Raw genomic sequence first — 20,235 nt, forward strand, 5'->3', positions numbered from 1 at the left:
CTTTTTTCATGTTGTCATTATGGGGTTTTGTGAGTAGAATTTTGAGTGATAATTGAATTTACTCCATTTTGGAATAAGGCTGTAACAACAAAATGTCGAAAAGTGAAGCGCTATGAATACTTTCTGGATGAGCTGTAAGCCACCATTGGTGGTCATCTTAAAAATGGATTGCATTCTTGGATTTTTATGTGGCTAATCCCCCCCCCCCCCCCGCAATCTGACCTCTAATCATCGTTTGTGCAACATTTTTTGCTTGTATCACTACTTGAAGGGTTCTGCCCAAATGTATGCTGCACTACTGTGACTACAGTTTTCACTGTGCTACATCGTTTCAGCGACCAACAGGGCTAGCCTAGCCCAACTGGGCGCTAACAGAGGCATCATGTAAATTCCATCTCATATCAGAAAAACAGTTTTCATTGGCCTGACCGATTAGAGTCTACGAGAGTATATCAAATACGAGCAGTTTCTGTCTGGTTCCCAGGCCAGTTTGATCATTCTTGTTTTCAAGATAATTTATGGTCTTTTAATGACACAAAGAGCATTTTACACACTCCTAGTGTTTACCCACAAATAACATGCCAGAACAATCTTATTGCAAATTCAAAGTTAAAAAAAATAATAATTTGGGTTTCAGAGCCTTTGGGCTGTAAATTTTACTGGATGTGTGAATGCAGGTGTATGCTGGGAATGTCCCTGAAGCTGCCAGCTATTCTGGGAGAGTCCCGTATATTGGGAAAATCCCCCATTTGCTTATCAATACTTTTGCTTCTACTTCTTTTATATAAAATACTTTAAACTGCATCACAAATTGGAACTCCAAAACATCAAGTCATTTGAATAATTGATACAGATAGTCGGCCACAAATGTTAGAAATGAGCTAAAATCATTTATTCGTTGATGCTTGTCACATGCTACTTTGGGTCTTCTGAAGGTAATATGGTGTATGAATCAAGCTAGATAGGCAAGTAGTTACATTAATCCACTAAGGCACCATATCCTTTGGCTTGTTCTACATTAGACTTCAGTTAAGTTGCTTTATTCTGGGAGCAGGTACTGGTGCTGCACGTCCCCACATCCAATACCCCATACCTGCCACTGCCAGGGGAAATGGGGGCATCCCCTTGGCCTTCTCCAGCCAAAGAGGTCCTCAACACTGAGGCACCTACAGTAGTGTTCAGAATAATAGTAGTGCTATGTGACTAAAAAGATTAATCCAGGTTTTGAGTATATTTCTTATTGTTACATGGGAAACAAGGTACCAGTAGATTCAGTAGATTCTCACAAATCCAACAAGACCAAGCATTCATGATATGCACACTCTTAAGGCTATGAAATTGGGCTATTAGTAAATAAAAAACGTATGAAAAGGGGGTGTTCACAATAATAGTAGCATCTGCTGTTGATGCTACAAACTCAAAACTATTATGTTCAAACTGCTTTTTTAGCAATCCTGTGAATCACTAAACTAGTATTTAGTTGTATATCCACAGTTTTTGATGATTTCTTCACATCTGCGAGGCATTAATTTTGTTGGTTTGGAACCAAGACTGCTCATTTACTAGTGTGCTTGGGGTCATTGTCTTGTTGAAACACCCATTTCAAGAGCATGTCCTCTCAAAGAGAAAAGCATGTCCAACAGGTGCTGGCTTCATCCTTAAATAGGGGACACATGATTCACACCTGTTTGTTCCACAAAATTCAAATCAAATCAATTTTATTTATATAGCGCCAAATCACAACAAACAGTTGCCCCAAGGCGCTTTATATTGTAAGGCAAAGCCATACAATAATTACGGAAAAACCCCAACGGTCAAAACGACCAACGGTCAAAACGACCCCCTGTGAGCAAGCACTTGGCAACAGTGGGAAGGAAAAACTCCCTTTTAACATGAAGAAACCTCCAGCAGAACCAGGCTCAGGGAGGGGCAGTCTTCTGCTGGGACTGGTTGGGGCTGAGGGAGAGAACCAGGAAAAAGACATGCTGTGGAAGAGAGCAGAGATCAATCACTAATGATTAAATGCAGAGTGGTGCATACAGAGCAAAAACAGGTGAATAAAAAGAAACACTCAGTGCATCATGGGAAACCCCACAGCAGTCTAAGTCTATAGCAGCATAACTAAGAGTTGGTTCAGGGTCACCTGATCCAGCCCTAACTATAAGCTTTAGCAAAAAGGAAAGTTTTAAGCTTAATCTTAAAAGTAGAGAGGGTGTCTGTCTCCCTGATCCGAATTGGGAGCTGGTTCCACAGGAGAGGAGCCTGAAAGCTGAAGGCTCTGCCTCCCATTCTACTCTTAAAAACCCTAGGAACTACAAGTAAGCCTGCAGTCTGAGAGCGAAGCGCTCTATTGGGGTGATATGATTGATGAACACAAAATTGACGAACTCACTGACTGAATACCACACTACTATTATTGAACACCCCCTTTTCTTTTCTTTTTTACTAATAGCCCAATTTCATAGCCTTAAGAGTGTGCATATCATGAATGCTTGGTCTTGTTGGATTTGTGAGAATCTACTGAATCTACTGGTACCTTGTTTCCCATGTAACAATAAGAAATATACAACCCCTGGCAAAAATTATGGAATCACCGGCCTCGGAGGATGTTCATTCAGTTGTTTAATTTTGTAGAAAAAAAGCAGATCACAGACATGACACAAAACTAAAGTCATTTCAAATGGCAACTTTCTGGCTTTAAGAAACACTATAAGAAATCAGGAAAAAAAAATTGTGGCAGTCAGTAACGGTTACTTTTTTAGACCCAGCAGAGGGAAAAAAAAATATGGAATCACTCAATTCTGAGGAAAAAATTATGGAATCATGAAAAACAAAAGAACGCTCCAACACATCACTAGTATTTTGTTGCACCACCTCTGGCTTTTATAACAGCTTGCAGTCTCTGAGGCATGGACTTAATGAGTGACAAACAGTACTCTTCATCAATCTGGCTCCAACTTTCTCTGATTGCTGTTGCCAGATCAGCTTTGCAGGTTGGAGCCTTGTCATGGACCATTTTCTTCAACTTCCACCAAAGATTTTCAATTGGATTAAGATCCGGACTATTTGCAGGCCATGACATTGACTCTATGTGTCTTTTTGCAAGGAATGTTTTCACAGTTTTTGCTCTATGACAAGATGCATTATCATCTTGAAAAATGATTTCATCATCCCCAAACATCCTTTCAATTGATGGGATAAGAAAAGTGTCCAAAATATCAACGTAAACTTGTGCCTTTATTAATGATGTAATGACAGCCATCTCCCCAGTGCCTTTACCTGACACGCAGCCCCATATCATCAATGACTGTGGAAATTTACATTTTCTCTTCAGGCAGTCATCTTTATAAATCTCATTGGAATGGCACCAAACAAAAGTTCCAGCATCATCACCTTGCCCAATGCAGATTTGCGATTCATCACTGAATATGACTTTCATCCAGTCATCCACAGTCCACGATTGCTTTTCCTTAGCCCATTGTAACCTTGTTTTTTTCTGTTTAGGTGTTAATGATGGCTTTCGTTTATCTTTTCTGTATGTAAATCCCATTTCCTTTAGGCAGTTTCTTACAGTTCGGTCACAGACGTTGACTCCAGTTTCCTCCCATTCGTTCCTCATTTGTTTTGTTGTGCATTTTCAATTTTTGAGACATATTGCTTTAAGTTTTCTGTCTTGACGCTTTGATGTCTTCCTTGGTCTACCAGTATGTTTGCCTTTAACAACCTTCCCATGTTGTTTGTATTTGGTCCAGAGTTTAGACACAGCTGACTGTGAACAACCAACATCTTTTGCAACATTGCGTGATGATTTACCCTCTTTTAAGAGTTTGATAATACTTTCCTTTGTTTCAATTGACATCTCTCATGTTGGAGCCATGATTCATGTCAGTCCACTTGGTGCAACAGCTCTCCAAGGTGTGATCACTTCTTTTTAGATGCAGACTAATGAGCAGATCTGATTTGATGCAGGTGTTAGTTTTGGGGATGAAAATTTAAAGGGTGATTCCATAATTTTTTCCTCAGAATTGAGTGAGTCCATATTTTTTTCCCTCTGCTTGGTCTAAAAAAGTAACCGTTACTGACTACCACAATTTTTTTTCTTGATTTCTTATAGTGTTTCTTAAAGCCAGAAAGCTGCCATTTGAAATGACTTTAGTTTTGTGTCATGTCTGTGATCTGCTTTTTTTCTACAAAATTAAACAACTGAATGAACATCCTCCGAGGCCGGTGATTCCATAATTATTGCCAGGGGTTGTACTCAAAACCTGGATTAATCTTTTTAGTCACATAGCACGACTATTATTCTGAACACTACTGTATGTGCTAGATCATGCACAAAGCAATTTGTTGTTTCGCAGTTGTGAAAATAATGCTGTTTCATGCTCGGTCGGTTTTCAGGAGAGTTCTGGTTTAGGGCACAATGAAGTACCGACAACAGCATCGGAGCATAACCGAAGTCCATCACAGGTGCTACATCTCCTATAGATAACCCTCTCAACTGGAGAGAATGTGTCATCACCATAATCGCTCGTGAACTTGCTGAATCGACGCCATCCACATCCTGGCTAGCCATCGTTTACATGGCTTTGAAATGCCATAACTCGCGCTGCAGTGGATTCTGGGAAGTGCAGGGGGATTGTTACGTACTGAATCTGCCCAATGTCAAAAATGTTGGACATGGGGCTGACGAGAATGCAAATGATGCTCCTCATCAGTCTAACTGCTTGTTTTGACACAAAAATCATTACAGCGGTACACAAGGCCACAGGGTCTTTCAGGCCCTAAAGTCTTGAACCTTTGTTCTCTTGCAAACATATCAGTGTTACCAAACACCTCTGTCCAGTGAACTCATAAGCTCTTGCCATCTCAAAGGCAGAGGACCCAGAGGCATGAACATCACTGCTCAGATAAGTGAATGTCTCGACAAGTTCAGCAGTTTCACAACTTAATGATACATCTCTGATGACTGACTCCAGGAACGTCATTGAAATCCTGGATCTTCACTGACCCAGAAGGACAATCGTAATCCCAGACTCTGTGTTGTGGGCTGGGGTGTTTGGCTGGCTTTGTTTTCTGTTTCTCCCACCAAGTGGTATGCATTCAGGACTGAGTGGCTGACGTGGGGCTGAGTTTGAGGACCTCACCCTGATCACCTGGAGGCTTGTTATCACGTGCAGTTCATCAGGACTCACAGCTGTTGTGCATCTGTCTTGATCAGGGCATGTTGCATTTAAACCTGGAATACACAGTGTGTATTTGCCAGAGACTCGACTTTGTGACCAGACGTGTGAGATCGACGTTGGGAGAACAATCTCACTACTACGGATGCCGAGACCACTCCAGGTTTGACGCCACGGTCTGTGAAAGAGGATTGGGTGAGGTCTCACGCTCTTCAGCACACTTCCTGAGGTATTTTGGTTTTTGTGACTTTCATGAAGTAAAGTCAGTAAATTTGGTGTCCCTCACACCTTGTTATATTGAGCTGTTATGCTATGCTAATTGCCTAAATCGGCTTCTACTGCAGTGGAGTTTTGAACTGAGTTGTTCCGTGCCTGCGGGGAGAGAAGCTGATTTTACATTTAGGCCAGGAAGTGTTTTGCTGATTGTGTGCACCTTTGAGTTGTCTCTCTGTGTGGAGAGTGTTGGACTCACCTTACGGTTTCTTCTTTCACAGACTCGGTTTGTCGCGGCCACCTGGGGGGTGTCGGCGGGGTGCTTGGGTCCAGAATTGCTGTGGCTTCGGTTCTTTTGCACTGCTGGAAGCGCGCCGTTTTTTTCACTTCGCCAGACCGTTGACTTTTGGGTTATTATCACTTAATACACTATGTTAATTAAAATTTGTTTTCCTTTGAACCGTGCTCTGCTTCTTTTATGCCGGGTCCTGTCAAACGCTGGGTCGGTTCTCCGCCCGCGTCCGACACATAACACTCTGATTCCACAAACATCACAATAGCCTCCGTGCCTTCAAGGTCTTAAATGAAATATGGCCATGATGGGAGCGAGGCAAGCAAATGAAATGTTCACCTCAGGTTAAAAGGTGATATGGTCCACTTTAGGAGTGTCTAAAATTTATTACAACGTTCTTCTGGGTATGACTATGTGAAATAGCTACTAATATGAGCAACAGGTTGGTGGTTGTTGTTTGTTCCCCTATAAGCCTATAAGTTCTTGAAATGGAGCAATATCTTCACCTGGTGGACATTTGTGATAAATGCAGGTACAATAGTTTTATAGAGGCAATAAGGATATATACACTCAACAAAAATATAAATGCAACACTTTTGGTTTTGCTCCAATTTTGTATGTGATGAACTCAAAGATCTAAAACGTTTTCCACATACACAATATCACCATTTCCCTCAAATATTGTTCACAAACCAGTCTAAATCTGTGATAGTGAGCACTTCTCCTTTGCTGAGATAATCCATCCCACCTCACAGGTGTGCCATACCAAGATGCTGATTAGACACCATGATTAGTGCACAGGTGTGCCTTAGACTGCCCACAATAAAAGGCCACTCTGAAAGGTGCAGTTTTGTTTTATTGGGGGGGGGAAACCAGTCAGTATCTGGTGTGACCACCATTTGCCTCATGCAGTGCAACACATCTCCTTTGCATAGAGTTGATCAGGTTGTCAATTGTGGCCTGTGGAATGTTGGTCCACTCCTCTTCAATGGCTGTGTGAAGTTGCTGGATATTGGCAGGAACTGGTACACGCTGTCGTATACGCCGGTCCAGAGCATCCCAAACATGCTCAATGGGTGACATGTCCGGTGAGTATGCATATACATTTTCAGCTTCCAAGAATTGTGCACAGATCCTTGCAACATGGGGCCGTGCATTATCCTGAACTGATGATGTTCTTGGATGTATGGCACAACAATGGGCCTCAGGATCTCGTTACAGTATCTCTGTGCATTCAAAATGCCATCAATAAAATGCACCTGTGTTCTTCATCCATAACAGGCGCCTGCCCATACCATAACCCCACCGCCACCATGGGCCACTCGATCCACAACATTGACATCAGAAAACCTCTCACCCACACGACGCCACACACGCTGTCTGCCATCTGCCCTGAACAGTGTGAACTGGGATTCATCCGTGAAGAGAACACCTCTCCAACGTGCCAAACGCCAGCAAATGTGAGCATTTGCCCACTCAAGTCGGTTACGACGACGAACTGGAGTCAGGTCGAGACCCCGATGAGGACGACGAGCATGCAGATGAGCTTCCCTGAGACGGTTTCTGACAGTTTGTGCAGAAATTCTTTGGTTATGCAAACCGATTGTTTCAGCAGCTGTCCGAGTGGCTGGTCTCAGACGATCTTGGAGGTGAACATGCTGGATGTGGAGGTCCTGGGCTGGTGTGGTTACACGTGGTCTGCGGTTGTGAGGCTGGTTGGATGTACTGCCAAATTCTCTGAAACGCCTTTGGAGACGGCTTATGGTAGAGAAATGAACATTCAATACACGAGCAAGAGCTCTGGTTGACATTCCTGCTGTCAGCATGCCAACTGCACGCTCCCTCAAATCTTGCGACATCTGTGACATTGTGCTGTGTGATAAAACTGCACCTTTCAGAGTGGCCTTTTATTGTGGACAGTCTAAGGCACACCTGTGCACTAATCATGGTGTCTAATCAGCATCTTGATATGGCACACCTGTGAGGTGGGATGGATTATCTCAGCAAAGGAGAAGTGCTCACTGTCACAGATTTAGACTGGTTTGTGAACAATATTTGAGGGAAATGGTGATATTGTGTATGTGGAAAAAGTTTTAGATCTTTGAGTTCATCTCATACAAAATGGGAGCAAAACCAAAAGTGTTGCGTTTATATTTTTGTTGAGTGTTAAGTTTTTAACCACCCGTTATAATTACCATTTTTGAGGGAGTCCAATTCTTAATTAACAAAGTCAGAGCCTACTGTTCCTCCTATAGTTCGAACCATTGTTTTAATGCTTACTAATCCAGAAATCGTGGCACTTTTGCTGCAGGCTGATTCTTGTTCAAAAAGTTTTTTTAAACTGAAAATAAATGAATTCAATAAATTGTTCCAACTCTCTTGAAAAACAAGACACCTTTGATTTCGCATGTTTAATTATACCACTGGAAGGCCTGTTACTCAAACTACTAGCCAACACTGAGTGCTTCATCAAGTAGCAAGAAAATATTTGGCCAAATGTGTGTAAAATAATATACTTTATTTATGACTATACACTTCTCAGAATACAATTTTCTGTTTGACACGTTTCAGGTGGCATTTTCTCTCCAAAGGACAGAAAGGGCAAAACAAGAAACGTATGTTGTTTTTAATGACAAACAGGAAATAAAATAGAATGAGGGGGGAAATGAACTTGGATGCTGTATGTGTACTCAGATCCAGACACATTTCTTCATATTGACTGTTGAAATTGATTAACGTGCACATCTGAGATCAAAAGAAAAAAAAAAAAACATGAAAACTGATTTCGAGCTAAAACCACGTGTTATGATTTTGCACTTTGCTCTTTAAACCATCGACGTGTTCCTTGATCAAAAGCAAACTAAAAAGGTTTGCATCACTGAAGCACCTGGTGGTTTTTGTGTTTCCTGTAAACAGATGGTTGGACAAAAACCCTGCTGAAAGTCTCACAGCATGGTGTGACATGCAGAGGGGTGGGGTTTGGCACAAGCACCAAATAAATAAAGAAATATTTAATTTGAACATTTGAAAACATAAAACAGAATTAACTAGCTGGGCACTCAGCACCGTGCAGACCGACGCGAGGTCATCAAACCCAAGACATTTGTTCCACTCCTTCGGTTTCCATCAGACTTGCTGTGTGCATGTACTGTAAACTGACCCCAGAATTGGACTTAAAGGGTTTGTTTTTGCAACAGTCAAGGTCACTGGAGACAAAATTATGATTTTCACTCCAAGTCAAGTCTGGATATATACACTGGTGCCACACTTCGCCGCATCCTTGGCACAGCGGGCGTCCCCATGGGCTTCTCCAGCTAATGTCCATGAAATGACCAAAATTTACATTTTTCTTTTTGATTTGCACCAAACTTGGCCCATGTACATAGGTGGGTTCTTCAATTGCCCAGCAAGGTCAAATTTACCAAGAGTTAATTACTGTGGTCAAGGCTATGCCTTTCTGTTGGTTTTCTCCTCCCAGGTCCTCTGATTTCTACCAAACTACCCTAAAACTGGTATTAAGGAATGTATTTTGGCAGAAATTTTATAATTAAGCTGATGTGGACTTAATGTGGCACACACTTAGGTGGATTCCAACTGCAGGTCAATCATTTAGGTGAAGGTCAAGGTCAATGGGGTCAAATGACAAACTGGCATCACCTTTACTGCCTTCATGCCCACTGGTACTATTACCAAGCTCTAATAATAATCTGACTGCTGTGAAATCTATTAAAAATGGAAGAGATTTATGTATCGCTTTAATGATGATGAAAGAGAACTGATTTTTAAAATCTGTACTGGGGGAAAAGGTCATATGACCGATTGTGGGAACAGAAAACCTTCGCGAAAAGACGCACAACATATAAACTGTTGGTAGAGTTGTGCTGCTGTGTTGATTCTACAAAACAAATCAAAAAACATGAATGTGAACGCTCCCCCTTTTCGTCCTTTGGAGAAACACTGGAACGATGCAGCCATCCATCTTGGGGGGGACATTTACATAAATACCAAACAGAACAAACAGCCAGTTTAAGTAAGTAAAGCTTTTTGACCATGCAACGTTCAGTACCATAAAAAAAAAAAAAACACACAGCTGAGTCCACCACACAAAACAATGTCAACTACACACACACACACACACACACACACACACAATACATATATATCGTCACGTTTTCTGCACGACTTTATATTTTACAGCCAACGTTAGACCATTAGTCCAGCACATTACCATACGTACAGGTAGCATGAAAAGAAGGACGTGACTATCGCTACAACACTATGAGGTCAACACAAGTATTTAAATACACCATCAAAATGTAAGCTGCAAAAATAATATACTCCGAATACATTATTATGTACAAATAGGTTAAATACTGATCATTTGGAATCCCTGGATTGCGGAAAACGTTCTCTTGTCGATTTAGGCAGCCCCACCCCCCCCCACCCCTCGTTAAGGCGTTCCACTGCAAATTGTGCTTCACATTTTGGCTCTGTCTAATTCCCGGACAAATGCTTTACCAGAGGGTGTACAGCTGGGAGGTGCAGGCAGGTGACAGGTGGGTTTTAAGCCCCTGGTGCCACATGAAACAAATTTTTGTCACCTGCTTTAGGATCAGATGCATCTCTATTGTTCACCTTTCTGTGCGCACAGATAAGCATGTAATTAGGCTGTAACCACACATCCAGTTCAGGCAGGTGTTTCACAAGGTGGAAGATCGCCGAGCTGTTCAACTCAGATCCACCCGTGGTTCTCGGTAACAGGATCTTTCGGTGGGCTCGGTGACTCCCGTTAGTTCAGCACAGCGCCATGCTGTTGTGGCGTTCAAGGCGTTGACGATCTGCACCACTACACACCTCCTAAGTGCATTATTGTTGTACAACATTTAGTGTTTCATACCTCAGTAAAGAAAAGCTCTCTGCTGCCTTAAAGAGGAAACGCCCACCCTCAGACAGAACGCACACTCGCTCCCCGTGTTCATGTTCTGTGTAGGACCCAGAAACTGGTTCTTGCAACAACGCAGTTCAATAAGGATCTGCTGCCAGACCACAATGTGGTTCTGCCATTTCAAGACCTACAGCTTTATGACATCACAAAGACCTTAGTAATGTGAAGTGGCAGTGACATACACAAACACTGACACCCCCATTTTTTGGTTGGTGGAGGAAACGCAACACTATACAAATCATTTTTTTTTTAAATCTCTTATTTCAGAAGTTCAAGAACCAGCTTTTTGTCATGACAAAGCTCATAGACAGGCAACACGTTCCAAGCGCACGCAAAGTTTTTAAAAAGATTTTTTTTGTTGTTTTGGTCTTGGCACAGGGCCGAGGTGCGGGTCATGAAGGTGCTGCAGTTTGTTCGTGAAACTGCCACTGAAAATGTCTGATTTGAAATTTTGTAGTAAACTTTAAAATGACCCACAAATATTTCTGATTATTTTTAAAACAATCACAAGCAATAAGACAAAGTAGCACAATTTAGATCACCACCTTTTTGATCATTTTTCACTTTAAACAAATCACATTTTCTCTGATGAGCAAATAGATATTAAGACATGTTTCAAAGCTACCTGAAGGTGCAACATATATAAAATTTAATTAAATATGAATGAGCCGCCGACTGAAAACATCCAGTTTATTTCATTTTTTTTATGCAACTCCACTGGTGGCACAAAATAAGTCACCAGGTCTGATGGCAGCAGTGAGACAAAGATGCCCGCCGCTAAAGTTAATTTAGAAATGGAAAAATTAAAAAATGAATAAAAATGCTGCCGACAATGACCTAACTGTAGATATCTGTAGGTAAAACTGGAAATCTTTTGTTGTAGAAAGCAGCCTGTTACTCCAGCAGGAGCAGGAAGAAAATAAGGAGAAACTTTGATCCATGCCGGCTGGCTCACGTCATGTGACCGCTGAGGGAGGAGTTGTGTTGATGCTGTGAATTACCACATTCACCACCTCACAGAACCACTTTGGGTCTCAACCGGCATCTTACGAGGAACATCTAAGCAGCATCTTGATCTCCTGAATGTAGCCATTTATCTGCTGCATCCAAGGTGTCCTGTGGACGTCGAACTGTGGAACAACCTGTCAAATCAATGTGTGTCTCCTGCACAAAGCACCCGACAAAACTTTAATCGCTGGGTCTTGATCTCCTTGTGATGTCTGTTTGACTTGAAATTTTTGCTGCTTTTGAAGCATACCGCCGTCTTTATAGTATCTCTTTGATGAGCGAGTGGTAATTTTACACATGACATAGCATCTTTGTTCTGCACGATCAGCACCACAACATGAAGGTCCCAGGCCCGGTTTCAGAAAACGGTCTAATCTTGTTTAGTTGACTAAACGTTTGCTTTATGAAACCGGGTCCTGGTGCTTCCTGTCTTGATTGTGTGGTTCCTCTGACCTGGATGACCTGATGTTAACTAGCGATCTGTGTTGATGACTAGATGTCTTTGATACTAGGTCTCTTTGGAGGATCCTTGGGTATTGCTGGAATGAGTTTGTGTGAAAATGAAGGGCTATTACAGGCTACTTCACTTGCGCCATAAGGAAACATCAGCTACGACATGACGAACATGTTTGTCTCTGAATGATTCATCACACAGGAGCCTCAGTGTTTAAAACAGCAGTAGCTGGAGAAGGTCAAAGGGATGATCACGTTTCACCTGGCTGTAGCACAGATGGTTCCTTTCTAGAGATGAGGATGGACTGGTTGTGTGTTTGGGTGGATGCTATCTAGGACCCGAACCAGTTCTGTGGTGAGGTGGATGCGGGAATGTGTGGCACCAGTGTATGCTCCCAGACTTGACCTGACCTGGCTTTGCTCATACCTGCTAAAAACAACACATAATGAAGCTTATTTTGATACCAACACCAGCTTTGGATCATGAGTTTTGTGCCATCAGACACGTTTTGCCGTCTGTGAGCTGACGCAGGGTTAAGATCGTAGGAGGAGACGCGTTATGTTTCAGGGTTGACTTTCCTCTTGCAGTACCACCTTCACACAAGTAAGGCACCTCTTAAACCCCGGAGGGGTCAATGGGTTCTTCTAATAAGAAGAGAAACAACAACAACAACAACATGGAATCGAACCAAAATAAACGCACGTACAGTAAGGCAGTTGATTAAAAATAAACTTTGAGGAATGTCTGCGGGTAAGTTTCAAAATAACACAAACTCCAGAAGTGCCCTGTTACGTTTCTTCTCATCACATCCTTTACAGGTTTTTTTGTTTGTTTTTTTAACAACAGTACCGTGCACCGTACTGCTGCAGTGATGTCACAGGATCTCTGTGGAAACACCGCGGCTGTATCCTGAAGCATTCTGCGCTGGCGAGCTTCGATAGCATTCAGTATCCGACGTTGAGCTTGTTCTTGTTGAGCTCCCTCTCCAGGTTTCCGATCAGCGTGTCGATGCTCTCCTGGAGGTCCTTCAGGTTGACCCGGTTACTGAGCACGGGGCTGATGTCCTGGATCTTTACAAAGGCCTGATACGTGTGCTCCTTGGGGAGACGCGGTGGCAGAATGTGCTCACACACCCGCTGCTGCTCCTCCTCCTCCTCAAATGGCTGACTGTTCCCCGAACTGTCGCTCTCCTCATGCCGTTCCTCCCGCTCTTGCTCCTCATCCTCCTCGTCCTCCACCTCCTCTCTCTCAGGTTGTTCCTGCTCTGCCGCATCAGATGAACGGCTTGTGACCACCCGCCTGTTTGCTTTCTCTGTATCTTCAATCTTCTCCGTCTCCTCCTCCTCGTCCTCAGAGGGCACATCGTCGTAGTCGGCTTCCTCTTTCGTGGGCGGCGGCAGCAGCAGCATATCAGAAAGGAAGTAGCTCTCACCACAAACGCTCCAGTCGCCAGCGTAGCGGTTGCTCGGGCTGTCAAGGCGTCCAGCTTTTGACCGTAAAACGCCTGCAATCTCTGAATCAGTTAAGTTCAGCACCTGGGGGCGCTCTTTTCTCCTTCGTAGAGGAGGTGCTGATAGCGGGTCAGATGAGCCCAGGGGGAGGTGGGAGGAGGTGTGGCTGTGTTTGTCAACAACTACAGAGATAAAAACCACAAAAATATGCACAAAGATAATCAGATTCTGTCGGTCACTTACTTTAATTAGTTCATGCTTTAATTAAAGCTGCACATGTGCGGGACCACGGCTTGTTGGGTGGCCAGTTACTTTCTGCACCGCCTTATACCTTCCCTAATTATTAGACAGGTACTGGTTCCAGCTTGGGCTCAAACCAGCATCCTTCTGCACAGAAGACGCGCTGCTTTAACCACTGAGCCTTTACAACCCCTTCAATCCGTTCAAGCACAAACAAGCACTCTAAGCTACATTTTAAACAATCTAGTTTTGAAATCATTGACATAAAAAAATGTCAAATTTTATTTTCCTTTATATAGCGTCAAATCACAACAGAGTTACCTCAAGGCGCTTCACACAGGTAAGGTCTAACCTTACTAACCCCCAGAGCAACAGTGGTAAGGAAAAACTCCCTCTGAGGAAGAAACCTCAAGCAGACCAGACAAAGGGGTGACCCTCTGCACAGAACAATTCACGGACGAATATACAAGAATTGCTGTTGGTGCACAGGACAGGAGGATCGCCAGCACAAATACAACTCCCATCTCTGAATGGAGCTGCACCTTAGAGAGAAAAAACAATCAGGCATCAGAAAGACAAAAAATACTGTATCATTTGCCAACATTAAACAACAAGAAAAACAGAGAAATACTATGGTGATCGCCGGCCGCTAGCCCTAAACTTCACTAAAAGACCCAGAATTTAGGTCAAGTTGAGGCCGCAGCCCGCTCCAATTAGTTATAACATGAATTAAAAGAGTAAAAAGCGTAAAACAAAACTATACCAGTATGCTAGCCATATAAAAGGGAAAATAAGTGCATCTTAAGTCTGGACTTGAAAGTCTCCACAGAATCTGACTGTTTTATTGACGCAGGGAGATCATTCCACAGAACAGGGGCACGATAAGAGAAAGCTCTGTGACCCGCAGACTTCTTATTCACCCTAGGGACACAAAGTAGTCCTGCACCCTGAGAACGTAAAGCCCGGGCCGGTACGCAAGGTCGCAACTGAGCGTATTGATCTGTCTTGATGAGTATTGATATGAGTAACTTACAAGAAACGTGTGTCAACAATCACCTAACTTACCTACATCTTATGTCCCGCATATGTGGGACGTACCAGTCATACACTGGCATGCATCGAAAATATTCTTCATGCCATATTACGACGTATATCAGAGCGGTTCAACATGCTCTTAACTTACACAAAACGTACCCATAACATATTGGACATACGCTAGTGTATGCCAGCATTTTTAATACCGTCAGTGTACGTTGGCTAAATCGTTAAGGTGTGGCAGGCGTGTAAACAAGACCAGAGCAGCAAATCCAGCATGGGGTTTATCAACATGAAAAAACTCAAAGTTTTATAAAGCTACTGTGCTACACTGCCTGAATGTAAATAAATCCATGAACCTCTGAAGGCAGAAGTGAGTCTTTCCTGGGACAGTGCAAAACCACATGTGCAGATGGAATCACAGTGTCTTTAACCAAGACATCACACATTACAAAACTTGAGTCAAGCTACACTAAAAAATTAACTGGATCTCACTGCAGTGTCAAAACATCCAGTCATGTAATTTGAACAGGTTTGTCTCTCTGCTGGCGAGAAATCTTAAAAAAAAAAAAAAAAAATTGTAGGTCAAATCAATGCTTGTTTGCAGAAAGAAAAATGTTACTGGATATTCTTTAACATGGATTAGCATGTGTCAAGATAGCTGTAAAATATTCCAACTGTGAAGACGACACACAATAAATCCGTCAGTGCTAAAGTCAAACTGCTACGCTCTGTGCGTTCCTCTTTTGTTGTGGTTTTCTTTTTAACCACATGCTCTCTCAACCAGGCTTAAAAATTAAACTTGGCTGTCCGGCAGTTACCCGACGCTGGCGCTATGTACGTTTACAAAACAATAACAGAAACGTGTTAACAGACCCAGAAGTCATTTATGTGGAGAAAAATGTAGACAACAATAAACAAGGCATCCAGATGATTGCAGTGCAGGTCTATATGCTGACGAGGACCACCGGTGCCAGCTCCTATCCCCACATTCTACAGCATGAAGCAATTCAATTCAATTTCAATTCAATCAGCTTATAAAGCATCAAATCACAACAAAAGCCATCTCAAGGGGCCTCACACAGGACAGTTCAATATAAAATTTTAAATAAGTATAATAAATAAATAAAATAAAAATTCAAATACATAATTAAAAACAGAAGTAAAAGAATAAAACAGATAAAAAAATAAAAACTATTCATAAGAAAGAGAATAAATACCGGTTTTAAGTCTTGACTCTGCAACAATATGATTTCTGTTCCGAAAATTTTAAATTTGCAGTCAGCTGTATCAAGTTAGCCCAAAATATCACAGAGTGCTGCACTGGAAGTTCTTAGATTAGACAGAACTTTATTGAACCGTTGAGAAGACTCCCTCAGGGAAACTGAAGTTCCAGCAGCATTGTACAGCAGCACACAGGGTAAGAAGCACACAGAGTATGAAAAGTAGATGTAAAAAACAATTTGCAAAATGTAAATAAATACCAGAAATACTGCTCGCTACTGGTTAACTGGCTACTATTGTTCCTCTCCTTCCCGTCCCCTGTCTTCCTGTTGAGTGAGGAGTTGTACTGCCTGATCAGTTTGTCCAGCCTGGATGTGTCCTTCTCAGTGCAGCAGAAGTTGCACTTTCTTGCAGGGACACTCCTGTTTGTCTTTGCAGAATATCTATGTGCCACTGCAAAAAATGGACAAAAAAATTCTAAACAGATGCATGTGGACATTACATGCCTTGCAACTATTCCGAGGCTGAAGACTCATCCAGTTAATCACCTAAAACAAACTGAAATAATTCTCCTTTGAGATGCACCACGTTATTTTATTTCAGACACGATTCACTGATGGTGCGATTAAAGGTATTTTCAGCTTTGTTACACAAAGTGGAAATGTGAGGCACAGAACAGACGAGCAAATTCTGCAACTTTTTAACTTTACTGGGACAAAAGGCAAAATGCACTTTTTGTACATTTCTGTGTGCAGGTTTGAAAACACTCTTGCTGAACACCAGCAAAATAGAAAATGCTAAATCATTATCCAGTACATCAATAAAGCTGAAGTTAAATGCCAACAAAATCCTGAGTACAGAATCTGCTTTTGCTGTTGGTGACCTCCAGCAAAGTCACGTACTGCCACCAGCTATGTTCATTTAACCGCTCCTGCATGCCACTTGGTTTACGTGGAGGGCATGTTCAACAGCTTTTCATGCACACATGCTGGACGCTCACACGTCCCCGTGTCAAACTTGTGCCCTCACCAGAACACTGCCACCTGTCCTGCATGGACACATGTGGCCTGAGTGAGAGTGTAACAGAGCTCTCTGTGTCAGGAGAGGCCTGAAAATATCTCATGATGACTGTGATATGTTCAGGTAAAGAGCACTAAGGTTAAGACTGGAGTGTTTTTAATTACATCCTGAGCTCTGTGCTGTGGAAGTGGGTAGAATCTAAATGTCACAGAGTGTAAACAAAGGACTGAAGGGCTTTGTAGATGTTCAAAGTTGCCACAAGATCAAGTCACAGCCACCTCTGGAGCTGAATCATTTCTCAAGCACCTCTCACACCTGGTTGAGTTATGTGCCGTTTCATACCGTAACAGAATTTAGCACACTTTGGCCGATTTCCCCGAGCAGCTCTTTGCCTGGTAGCATTTGGTGCCAAGTCCTTCTGATCAGGCACACCACTCAGCAGAAGTCAGGATTTTTTTTTTTTTTTTTTTTTTTTTTTTTTTTTAAATGGAGCTCACTGGATTCCCGGCTGCCCTGCCCATGGTTGGTCGGGGCAGCCCGAGGCAACTCTGTGCAACTCCGGGTGAACTTGGTGCACACTCTGTACTCGGCTCCTGGCATCTCCAGTTAACTCTTTCCATGCATGGTGAGAAATATGAATGGCAAGTTTCAGCAAACCTGCACCAGACTGTCTGGAGTTGAGGGTAAGGTAAGGTGGCAGAGATGCCAGCCAAGCTCCTGAACACTTTCATCATGCTCAAGACACACATTTAATCAGTTTAACCGATCTCTCCTGACTTGTATTGAAACACACCAAGCAGCATGCCTACCTCCCACTGGGACATATACAAATTGTGCTGAGGCGCTACTCAGGAAAACTCCAAAAATCAACAGATTACATCTCTCTCAAGCTGCACATAGGTGGAATGACTTTTATAGTTTCATGGATATTAAACATGCTACCATGAACAAGGTGAAAAAGTTGCAAACAAGGCTATACATGACCTGACTATACTTGTAAGTCAGGTTTTTTTTTTTTTTTACACTTATCTAGTTGATGGTTTTTTTTTTTTTTTACACTTATCTAGTTGATCCTACAACTTATCATCAGCATTATCATCTACAGCCACAGGATGGTACTATCGATGGACGTGACAAGCTGTTCCTGTATACTGATCTGAATGAGGTACTTTCTGATTTGCATTCTGGGGCAGAAGGTGGTGGTAGGGCACCATTAAGCTTGATGTCAACCACCATAGAACAAGAAGTAGAAGAAGATCGGAATTAGGTGAAACTTCTGATTCTTTGAGAATGAGCAAAATTAATAAATCATGCTCTCAAACTGGAAAACCGATGCTTTTGAATAAAGGGAGGGCATAACGTTCATACTACTGAGCACTCTACTTGTTTGCACTTCATGGGACAGACAGAAGCACAATAAGGAGGATGGCTAGGCTAAGGTAAGGTTAACTTAATGTTTTAAAAATGTATAATCAATTAAAAAGTTAATTTAGTGAGGTAAATGCACACATGACATTTGACTCTGCTATTCGGTGGTGACACAAAGCAGTTTACTCTCGAGTTCTTTGTGCTTCCTACAACAGCATTAATCAGCTGGTTAGTTTTTGCATGCTACTGCATTCTTTGTGTTATAAATAATCCACTGATTACATGAAGCACTAGTGCCACATTTCAGAAGTACGACTGAGACTGATGCGACATACAGGGTTTTTTTTCCTCTTCATGAAAATTTTAGGACAGATTTGACTGCTCCAGTGCAACATATTGTCCAGAAAAGATGATAGTTAAATTTACATTTTTGAGACCTGATGGAAGAAAGCACTGTTGTCGTGAGCAGTCTTCCAGAGTTTTCTGCAATTCCATTTGCACTCTACAAAGCTACCTGCAATTATGTGATTTAAAAATGCTGACTTGCTGATTTTCTGCAATGAAGCAATGACGGTGCTCGACCTCAGCGGTTTACACAGAACTGGTGCAGCGTGGGAGGCAGATGATGCCATTCAATTTGGAGGGCAGACCAGACAGAGTCAGATCTTCTTCAGGCATCTTCAGTCTTGCTTGCCTCTACTGGTGGTTGGCTCTCACTGCGGTATTGTATCACTTCCTGTTCCGGAGCACAGCGGTGTTTTTCTGTATCTGTTAGCTGTTTAATCTGCGCAGTTAGATTGATCTAGTTATCTAGATTACGATTTGTTTCCCATTGTAATCTTTACGTGCCTTAACTAAAGCACTCATTCTGCTGAATCACCTCTAAATTATTTACACATTATTCACTTTGCGTGTTTTTAGGAATCCGCTAGCTTAGCGTAGCTACTAGCTCTTAGCCGATTTAGCATGGCGGCTTCTCCTGTCTCTCCCGCACTTTTCTGCTCTGGGTGTGAAATGTTTAGTTATTCCTCGGCCTCCTTTAGCAGTAATGGTACTTGTAATAAGTGTAGCTTATTCGTAGCTTTGGAGGCCAGGCTGGGCGAATTGGAGACTCGGCTCCGCACCGTGGAAAATTCTACAGCTAGCCAGGCCCCTGTAGTCGGTGCGGACCAAGGTAGCTTAGCCGCCGTTAGTTCCCCTCTGGCAGATCCCGAGCAGCCGGGAAAGCAGGCTGACTGGGTGACTGTGAGGAGGAAGCGTAGCCCTAAACAGAAGCCCCGTGTACACCGCCAACCCGTTCACATTTCTAACCGTTTTTCCCCACTCGACGACACACCCGCCGAGGATCAAACTCTGGTTATTGGCGACTCTGTTTTGAGAAATGTGAAGTTAGCGACACCAGCAACCATAGTCAATTGTCTTCCGGGGGCCAGAGCAGGCGACATTGAAGGAAATTTGAAACTGCTGGTTAAGGCTAAGCGTAAATTTGGTAAGATTGTAATTCACGTCGGCAGTAATGACACCCGGTTACGCCAATCGGAGGTCACTAAAATTAACATTAAATCGGTGTGTAACTTTGCAAAAACAATGTCGGACTCTGTAGTTTTCTCTGGGCCCCTCCCCAATCAGACCGGGAGTGACATGTTTAGCCGCATGTTCTCCTTGAATTGCTGGCTGTCTGAGTGGTGTCCAAAAAATGAGGTGGGCTTCATAGATAATTGGCAAAGCTTCTGGGGAAAACCTGGTCTTGTTAGGAGAGACGGCATCCATCCCACTTTGGATGGAGCAGCTCTCATTTCTAGAAA

The 20,235-nt window shown here is 42.6% G+C and overlaps 1 protein-coding gene across 2 annotated transcripts in view; it reads right to left on the reverse strand.

Annotated features, from left to right (window-relative positions):
• Positions 1-8,543: 8,543 nt before the first annotated feature.
• Positions 8,544-20,235, reverse strand: part of syde2 (synapse defective 1, Rho GTPase, homolog 2 (C. elegans)) — a 113,206-nt gene continuing 101,514 nt past the window's right edge. The window contains exons 8-9 of one of the 2 annotated variants that reach the window (XM_034179512.1): positions 9,836-13,725; positions 8,544-9,775 (exon numbers count right to left, since the gene is read on the reverse strand). In XM_034179512.1, coding sequence (XP_034035403.1) covers positions 13,037-13,725 — 689 coding nt within the window. In that variant the 3' untranslated portion in view covers positions 8,544-9,775; positions 9,836-13,036. Of the gene's footprint in view, positions 9,776-9,835; positions 13,726-20,235 lie in introns of those variants that run through there. The other variant, XM_034179513.1, reaches the window with a different exon arrangement.

The sequence above is a fragment of the Thalassophryne amazonica genome, chromosome 10 (genome assembly GCF_902500255.1).
Source record: "Thalassophryne amazonica chromosome 10, fThaAma1.1, whole genome shotgun sequence".
In the NCBI taxonomy this organism is placed as follows: domain Eukaryota; kingdom Metazoa; phylum Chordata; class Actinopteri; order Batrachoidiformes; family Batrachoididae; genus Thalassophryne; species Thalassophryne amazonica.